This window comes from Daphnia magna, linkage group LG6 (assembly GCF_020631705.1).
Source record: "Daphnia magna isolate NIES linkage group LG6, ASM2063170v1.1, whole genome shotgun sequence".
NCBI classification, from domain to species: domain Eukaryota; kingdom Metazoa; phylum Arthropoda; class Branchiopoda; order Diplostraca; family Daphniidae; genus Daphnia; species Daphnia magna.
In genome coordinates this window covers 9,281,567-9,291,250 of record NC_059187.1, presented here as the reverse complement: position 1 = coordinate 9,291,250, position 9,684 = coordinate 9,281,567, and the positions used below count along the sequence as shown (strand labels likewise).

At 38.4% G+C, this 9,684-nt stretch overlaps 2 protein-coding genes and 1 long non-coding RNA gene across 3 annotated transcripts; 1 reads left to right on the top strand and 2 right to left on the bottom strand.

Annotated features, from left to right (window-relative positions):
• Window positions 1-3,716: 3,716 nt before the first annotated feature.
• Window positions 3,717-5,054, bottom strand: LOC116925287. Its single transcript, XM_032931971.2, has 3 exons — window positions 4,766-5,054; window positions 4,482-4,677; window positions 3,717-4,422 (listed from the first exon to the last, which is right to left on the bottom strand). Exons 1-3 carry the CDS (start codon window positions 4,931-4,933, stop codon window positions 4,181-4,183), a joined length of 606 nt encoding a protein of 201 aa, XP_032787862.2. The 5' UTR covers window positions 4,934-5,054; the 3' UTR covers window positions 3,717-4,180.
• Window positions 5,055-5,954: 900 nt separating this feature from the next.
• LOC116925290 lies at window positions 5,955-8,481 on the bottom strand. The gene is made up of 5 exons (XM_032931975.2): window positions 8,445-8,481; window positions 8,269-8,369; window positions 6,997-7,124; window positions 6,702-6,897; window positions 5,955-6,643 (listed from the first exon to the last, which is right to left on the bottom strand). Exons 3-5 carry the CDS (start codon window positions 7,009-7,011, stop codon window positions 6,117-6,119), a joined length of 738 nt encoding a protein of 245 aa, XP_032787866.2. The 5' UTR covers window positions 7,012-7,124; window positions 8,269-8,369; window positions 8,445-8,481; the 3' UTR covers window positions 5,955-6,116.
• Window positions 8,300-8,787, top strand: LOC116925300. The gene is made up of 2 exons (XR_004395408.2): window positions 8,300-8,437; window positions 8,506-8,787. It is a non-coding gene; the product is annotated as an uncharacterized LOC116925300 (long non-coding RNA).
• The last annotated feature ends 897 nt before the right edge of the window (window positions 8,788-9,684 follow it).

Below are 9,684 nucleotides of genomic sequence, written 5' to 3'. Positions count from 1 at the left end.
AATGATAGAGCGCTGGACTGGAATACTCTATACATTGGGTTCGATCCTTATTCAAGTATAGTGGATTTCAATATCTGTGATGGAATATATATAATTTCTAATATAGTTCTCTTTCACTTTTATTTATTAACAAACAATAAATGAAGTAGCATTTATCATTATAGCATGTGATCAACTATACGTTCTTCATCGGAGTTGTAATATTCCAGTATATCAACCAAGAGCGCATTTGTAGAACATTTTGCTTTGAAGCGTAACTTGACTCTTTTGGGAATCGAACCCTAAACCTCAAATTTACCGCTCCGATGCTCTACCGTTGAGCCATGATTAATACATTATGATTTACATCTTTAACCATCAATTTAAAGGTAGTTTGTTCACATTTGTAATAATAATTTAAAGGGCGTTTCTCCAACTTAAAGCAATTTTTTCTTCAGCGCACCACACTGATGCTCTATTTAATTTGTAAACCATTGGCCGGGATTCGAAACCAAGACCTTTCGATCCATTAACCAACGTTCTACCACAAAGCTATGATCCTTGTTTACTATCTAATCAGGTTAGCATATAGTTTAAAGAGCCTAAAAAAATTGCCTTTGTTTTCTTGACTTCTAATATTAGTTCAAAATTAAATGTAACTTATGGCTCAACGGTTGAGCATCGGCAATGCACGCCGAAAGTTTGGGTATCGATACCCGAAAGAGTTATACAAAATTTGTAATAGCATTCCAAAACATCTGATAAACCTATATATACAAAGATTGTATACAAAATCATTCTGCAGATGAATAAATATGTTCAAGTATATATAACATCGAACTTCTAACTCCAGGTTTGGAATTTCATCGGTGGTAATTCAAAGGCACTCCGGAATTCTACAAGGACTGAACGTCAGTGGCCATATCAGCAGCATTGTAAGTCAAATCCTTAAAACAAAACAAAAATTCTAAGTTCAGAAATGTATAGAGAAAGTTAACACAAAGGAAGTATGAAAGAAAAGTTTTTCAAAATTAATGTAAAACAAAATTTGTATTGACAATTCTCCACACAATGAAATATTTTGCAACTTTTAAAAGGCAAAATAACCATTTCAAAAATTGCTGTCAACCAAGGCAGGGGGAGACACTGCCTCAATTGACTCACCGGGGAGATTACCCAGTGCTTGGCTAAGAGAAGCCGGAAGAAGAGCTGAAGATTTGGAACATATTTACAGGAGCGATTAACCTTTAATTCGGATTTGTGGGTAGCGACATAGCCCTCCATAAGCATTTCATCGAACTATGAGGACCCCCACGTCCCCTTTCCGGCCAGAGCCCTCCAAACCTCGATATATGTTGTTTTTATATATACCGTACAGTAGAGGCATGACCCCCTACGGGCTTATTATAAGTCAAGGGGAAACGGGGCCACAGAAAAGAAGGGAGCCCAGATATGCACTTCAATTTTTAAAGTAATTAGTACCGTAATACAAGGAAATGCGACTCAATCGTGAAAATTCGGTTTCATGCTTCCAACAATTATAATTTCGGCATCATGACCCAACCAAAATCCTTTTCAGATCTACTTCCATTTTTTATCTATTTGAAGAAAATAAAACATAGATAAGCATAACAAATTCTTGTTTATATAGCTTACATGATACATAAATTCATCATTTGGCATGCTTCCTGTAGAAGTTCTGGTAGAAGCTTCTGGAAGGGCATGCTGATTGCAAATCCTCTTATTGAAAACATAGCAACAAAAATATTCCGCAGACTTCACAATTGGTTGTTGCATGTACCTTGGAAAAAAAAAAAAAAGACATTATGATTATTGTTTTGTTCACTTAACGTTATGGTCAGAAGTATACCAGGTTTCAGCATTCATGACAGTAGTATCCAACTAACCCTCACATCCGTCACACGTGTGGAAAAAGAATTCTGATGGCAACAGTTCAGAATAAAACTGGTAGAAATTAATTTCTGGGTAGTGGAGATTTTAAAATGTTGCTTAAAGGTGTGCATGGAAGCAGAAGCTTCATTACAATTTTAAACCTTATCACCTGTAAAGAATCATTGAGTTGCCTAGTTTCACCCAACAAAGTTTTCCCATTGTGTTATTGAGAAGGAGAGATGAGCATCCCTTGTAATTTTTTCAGCACCGTTATAGTTACTAATATGACCTACACATTCTATCAGACAATTTCCACATGTTCTAATATTTAATTTTGGCATCTTTTACACCCATTACCTAAAAAATAAATAAATAAATGCAGGTAGAAAAATTTATATTCATGCAATGTCAGAGTACCATATACGTGTCAAGCATTCCATACTGCAAATATATTCAGGATGATTCATGGTTCTACAAATTTTGCTACCAGTTTTCCCCAATAAATTTGTAGAATTTTCGGAACAAGTGTAAAATAACCACTGCATGAAGAAATTCAAGTAAAACGACAACAAAAATAACAACGATAGCAATACTGAACAGACAGAAACATACCGTTAATTTGTTGACGAAAAATTCTTTGAAACGCTGAACAGGGTAGAAACGTAACAAACTTGTCACTCGTAATCTTTATCATAGACGAACATCATCGCCATCTAGTATTTCCGCCTCGAACCCAAAGAAAATAGATTTTACTTTTAAATCAGTACAATTCTTGCTTTTAAATGCTTGAATTTTATTAACCTCAGATAGTTGAATACCAATTTTAAACATAAAAACGATGGTTTGTTGGTTGCAATCAAATTTGTTTCCATCGCAATCATTCAGGAATCAGTGCTACGCAATAGCTATAAGTTCGGCAATCTCACTGCAAGGAAGAGAAGAATCTTTATAAATTTCCGCCAACAAAACGTCTAAATTGCGAAGCTCTTGTACCTGAACATCGACAGTGTGAATTTGCAGTAGCGTGGCAACATACTGGTTTGTGACTGGACAGTTCTTCCAGAAGCAGGCGCTCTTCTTCCGACGTCACAATTTCAATCGACGAGCAAGGCATGTTCCTTGCTGCCATATTAGCATAATCAACCATCAAACGAATCAGCACTTGCGACTCACCGAAATCAGCTTCCATGAACGGTTCTTCGGCGCAAATGATTCGAATTGACAAACCGGGACCAGGATACGGGTGACGTTCCAGTAATTCTGCGGGCAGACCCAGCTCGCGACCTAAGGCTCTTAGTTCATCTTTATGGAAATCTGTTGGGAAAAATTGCAAAAAGAGTAAAGATCTTGCTGGAATGCCATAACGCAGGAAACACCTTAATGCAATTACCTTTAAGATGTTCTACTACACGACCGTGAAGGCGCAACTGACGAACCATTTCGGAATCGTGAGGATGAGTCTTTATGGCATCAGCGCGCGAAGTAGCCATATACCAAGCGGATTCAATTAAACCCGGCCTCAAAATACCTGTAATATTTTCAAAAATGATGACATTGAAAATTAGGCAATATAAAACATGCAAATAAAAGAGAAGGTTGTTACCTTGTCATATACCTTGTTACCATCCTCAGTTGTCGTCGAGTAAAAATGAGACAACTGACGAGACTACTGATTGGTGACATCATCTAATGAAATACTCAAGCAGGCGCTAGTTTCTCTATTAGATGTCTTGTAAATTTGGCGACCAACTGAATCATGAAGCATATCAAGGTATAATTCATGATCTAAATCATGAAAAGCTGCTATTTGGATTCATATTTCTAAGCTACTTTGACGTCCCCAATTTAAAATAAAATAGCCATTGTATTTATCATATTCAGTAACTACAAAAGCTCATTGGATTAAAATAATTGATAGATTGCCCGATATCACTAATGGAAAGTGAATTCGCCCACCGTTTCATAAGCTTACATTGAAATCCTCTTGATTATGAATTCTTAAATCAATCGTCGAAGACGAATTGGATACCAGGAAAAGAAGGAAGGGAAAATCTCTGTTTGGGAAATCTCATAAATTGCATAAAGCCCATTGGTCGGGAGGAGATCTGCGGGGAGAGGTTAACAATTTCTCGTTGCGGGGGACAAGTACAAGTGGATGATGAAGCTCGCTTTGATTGAGCGGCTTCCTGATTTCATCCTAATTTGACGGCCGGCTGCAGCAACGGGCGAAGTCAAGGTATTTAAGGCTGAAGACTGAGAGATAATACCAACTCCATTCTGGCTATTAGCGAATGGGAAAATCCGGCCATCAGACGAAATGATTGACCAAATCATCAATATCATCGATATCGTCGAAATCATCCATTTCATTACTGTCATCGCTATTGACAAATACGATGTGACCTGTCGCCTTGCCGACCGAAGAGCCAGAGCCGCGGAAGGACGTCCTAACCGGAACTCGATTAGCTACCGAGATTGGGTTTTGCTTCGATGTAAGTGCCACTTGTCTGCCAGTCAAATCAGTGGTAACAAACCGAAGATCGTCGTCGTCTAACATATAAAGGCTCGTAAGTAACATTTTCACTTTGGAAACGGCAATGGCACTTTACCAAGATCAACGACTTGTCCGTTACCATCGATGACACCGACTCGACGTTTCCTCACGACAGGATTTGCAACGTTTTGATTTCCAGAACCAAAGGCAGGGGATCTTTTTACGACGCTATTCTTTCCATCCTCGAACGACAGGCCTCCGTTTGTGGTTGGAGGAGCCGCCATAGCACAAGCCATGGCGATCACGAAAATCTTTTGAAGTGAATTAGTATGAAATAATTAAAAATTGTCCATGGAATTTACAGGCTAAGAAACTAAAATGAAAGATGTTAAAGTTTACCACTGCGAATTTCATGATAACTACACGGGCTTTTCGATGAAGTTTTACAAGAAGCTGGATGTCTAAGCAATTGAACAGACGAAAGACGATTGACGATACAACAACGATAGCGTACGTTCTTTTTATACTCAGAATAGTGCAAGAAAGGAAGTCGTATGAGCATGTCATACAGACTTGTTCAGTCAACTTTTACTCTCATCGTGTCAATTTCTTTCAATATTGGCCCCGTGATATTGGAATGTCTACCCAATATAGTGGAGGTACAATATGCTGGTTGAAATACGGGAACAGAACCCGTTCAAGATAAACCAATAACTTTAGTTTTTTTTTTTTTATCTATTCTTTGGAAATTTCTTTGTCTTGGTGGTATGACCCCATTCCCAACAACTGAGTTCATTTTGATATTGTGCTACTTTTGTCATCGACTCAGCGTCGAAAGCCATAAGTACCCAGCACAAAATCAACAATCAGTTTTTTTTTTATCCCTTCATTGTCAACCAGCACTTTCCGTGTGACAGATAGATTTGAGAGGGAAAAAAGTGAACTTTTTGCTTTTTGGAATGTCTATAACTTGTTCAAGTTCACAAGTAATGAATACGCAATTTCTCAGTAACCCCCGCATTCCAACGTTTCTGATAACATAAATGATTGTGATTTGTTTACACTGTTATTGGGATGGAAATAGAAATTTCCAAGTGTTAGTATATAGTTATGCAACCAGCCTACACTTGAAGGATATGATGATCGCTACGTAAGTCCCCTACTTGTTAAGAATAGTCTAGAATGAACACCAACAACGGATAGTTATCGCATTACAATTTTTATGGCCAAGTATAACTGCATTATTCTAATAATGCTAAAACCTGTCGGTGGCATTTCGGCGTGGATTAGGGGTTATGTTACTACGCACGGCGCAGTAGGACAGTCAGCATTGATTTGCATACCAGACAAAAGGTTATAGGCAAATTTTCGAAACTCCATTGAAGTAAAGAAACTGAGCTAATTGCTTTACGCATCGTACGAAAATCAACAAGATGTGATCATACGAATTTAATTGTATGAAATGTTATATGTTAGTCAACTAGACGAAAACGATATAGCGTACAACAGCCGTGGTATACTATATTATTATTCATTTCCATTTAGAATGGAGTATATAAAACAAATAACTAGTTCGACTGATTCGATATTCAAAAAAAGCAAGTGAGTTGTATTTGCTCTACATCTATCAGCTATGAAATCCAAACAAGTAGAATAGTGCGGTAAGACAAAAAAATACATTTCGCTAGTCAATGGGAAAGAAGTAAAAAAAACATTCCCAATTGATATCGTCATTGATCAACAGTCTTAACTAGTCGTCGAAGATAAATCGAACTCCAGAAGAAGAAGTGAATTGGGGAAATCTTTCGAACTGGGAGAAACGATTGACGGATTGCTGAGGGAATCTCGAGAATTGGAAAATTGGTTCGCGTTGCTGTGGAGGACAAGTACAAGTGGTTGGATTGTTTGATTGTACGAATCTTGTTTTCATTCTGGTCTGGCGGACTGGAGCACGGACAAAAGATGTCAAGGGATTGAAAAAGGATGATTGAGAAACAACGCGAGCAGGAGTCTGTCTGTTGAAGAATGGGAAAGTTTTAAGGCCATTGGGTGAGACGATAGCAAAATCATCAAGATCATCGAGATCGTCCAAGTCGTCAATTTCCAAGCTGTCGTCGCTGATGAGAACAATGTCTCCGGCCGTTTGGCTTAACGTAGAGCCAGAGCCTACAGCGGAAGACGTTACTGGAGCTTGGCTAACAACCGACGCTTGCTGGGGTTGGAAAGCTACTTGTCTGTTATTAAAGCCTGAAGTAACAAACTTGACATCGTCGTCATCTAAACAAAGAACAAGTCAATATGCGCATTCCGGAAAATCAAAAGTATATAACTTTACCAATATCAACCAGTTTGCCATTGGCGTCTATGACACTGACTGGACGTCTTCTAACAATTTTTTTGGCGTTTTGATTTCCCACCGCGGGAGATCGTTTTACGACTCCATCAGCATCACCGTTGGCTGCTGATGCCGTTTGCGCAACGTTAGGAGTTGGGGGTGCTGCCATTGCGCAAGCCATTGCGATGGCAAAAATCTTAAAAGAGATTATTTGAAATGAGAGAAAATAGTTTTAAAAGAAATTCGTTCAGATTTAACAAAATAAAAGCCTGAGAAAGAATGTGCAAGACTTTACCACTGCGAGTTTCATGGTAAGCGGATGACCGTTTCGATGTTGGCGTCGGAAGGCAATGGATGTCTAAGCAACTGAACAGTCAAAGGACGATTGGCGATGCATCAACAACATCCTGGGTTCTTTTTATACTGCATAACGATACTGAAATTAATGTGAAACTGAAATCAGGCTTGTGACCTGTCCAGTCAACTTTTACTCTCTCATAGTTTTGTCCCTTACGTTTGGTTCCTACGACGTGATATTGAGCCACGTATATGCAGAGGGAGGAAAAAAAAACATGCCGGTGGAAATATTTTCTCGAAAAATAAAAAAAAACGGTGAACGTAATCGTAAAAAAGATGTCTACTTTTGCGTTCGTTGTTTTTTTTTGTTTTGTTTTTAGTGACATGGCCTCATTCCCGACGCTTTGTTAAAGTTGTCACTAGGGCCATTCGTCATCTCCTAAAGCCACAAGTATCACAGTACCGACGCCTAATCTATGTCCTTTTCTTACCTAATTAAAGAGGAAAATTTCTTCCCGGCAACAAATTGCTTGACACAAATTGGAATTCCCACCTGTTTCATTGTTCAAGTTCATGGGATGAACGGGTACATATTCCAACACCAACAGCAAATTGTTTTTTTTTTTGCATAGCGCATCCACAAAAATGTAATTTCAAGAATTTGAAACATGCGATTCAATAAGCCTGTACAATGTGTCGATGTTATTTCGAAGAAAAAATGGCCTCAAATATACCAAAAATCTGAATATTCTGGGAAGAAAAGATTAACTCTATGATTGCATCATTCTTCGGCCAACTAACCGATTTCGATTTAGCATGAAATAGAAAGACTGATAACATACCGTAAAAATAAAGCGAAACGGGGCATGGGGGTTGCGTGGTGAACTTTCTCTTGCATTCGCTTCGACAATAGAAAGATTTAAAAAATTAGAATTCAAAAGATCCAGTGACCTACAGCGTCAATCAAGCGAAATGTATGCGGGCGTGCCTTATGCGACCCTCATAATTTTGGCGTTTCGATAAATTCAAATTCGCTTCCTTCATTCACTCTGCGTTCAACAGCGTCGGACTTAACGGTAAACAAAGGATTTCGCTCGTCACAAAAAGCGAGATAAGAGGCACTGTAGTCATTTCTAATCAAAAGGCTTTGAAAGGAAAACAGAGAGTCAACCCACATCGTCTTGCTTCTCAGTATTAGGAAAAGGTTGTCCACAACCGAAGATTACCTCACCGGAAACAAAAAAACAAAAATATGGTGAGCATTTCCTACCTTAAGATGAATAAAGCACAGCATTCGAAAGGATTGGCTTGTGGAACATAGTCGCGTTTGTCAGCACCTCTCCTGTAGCGGTGTTCTCTTTCCTTTAGGTACTATTAAAATTAAATAATGGTAAACTATTAGTGATATGGATTCAAAAGACGTAACAAGAATATGTAAGGTATTACCGTTACGAATGAATCTCGCTTAAAATTTTTCTTAATGGCCGACTTGTTTCGTTTTTTACAGGAATGTATCATCTCTGAAAAATGGAAACAATTTGAATTGTCATCATTTTTTTTTTTCTTACCACGAATAAAATCTATTACCAGCCCTGGCAGCTAAATGTTGCGTAACCTCAAGGATCACACGCTGCCGTGGTCTCCATGGTGTTTAAGGTCATCCGCAATGTTTTCTTTTTTTCGGCCTTCAAGTCCACAAGAGAATTTAAAATCCGCCACCTCGTGGATAAACGGTAGGTGGCGAGATTATCACGTAGCAAAGGCGTGCAGTGAACATCAAAATCTAACATTCTTTAAATAGAAAGGAAAAAAAAATTATGATTCATTTATTCCTTAGGGCCTTGAACTGAATACCTGATAGTTATGAGGATCAATTGTCCGCTGCTGTAACAGAGGTCACCATTCTACCATAAATGCTACGCCTATCCCGTTCGCGGTGAGTTTCTCTTACTCTTTTTGGCATGCCGAAGGATTTTTGCGTGGTTCTCTTTTGAGATCATTGTCTCTCCTTTTCAACTGATGATATTCCCAAGGATTTCAGCAAACGTGTCCATAAACACGAGGCTTTAATGCGAACAGGCTGCAACAATAAACGTCTGTTTCCTTTTTCCTACTAGAAATAAAAAGTAATTTTATTGTCAAATTTGTCGACAATTATTTTTTTACAAAAATCGTAACTAATTGCGGGACTTGATGTTATTTCAAGAGTCAATATAATTTTGTAGCGTATCGACAACATGATAATAACAGACGTCCAATGCTGTTTACGTAAGTCGACCACAATGAATATCTGGTTACAACTGAAGCACGATACTCAAATCTGATGACTAATCACTTTTAACGCTTAAAAAAGGAAGCCGAAGGAAGCAAATTATATACACATATTAATCATGGAGTAGCCACACGTTTTTCACGTCCACACTTGTTGCCCAGCAAACATGACTCTTAGCTATGAGTCACAGCGCGTCAGCCTTGTTTCCTCCGCATGCCTCGATAGATAGTGAAAGAAACGGGACCATGAGTTGCGTTCTTCATCACAGTGATTAATTTGACGCCTAGCGGAATCTTCTAATTAAAAGTGCGTAGGTGTGCCATCGTAAAGACATGATATATCTTTTTGCCAGATAAGCTGTAATCCCTTTTTACGATCTTTCATTCAGCTAATTCCACGCTTTCGAATTCACGA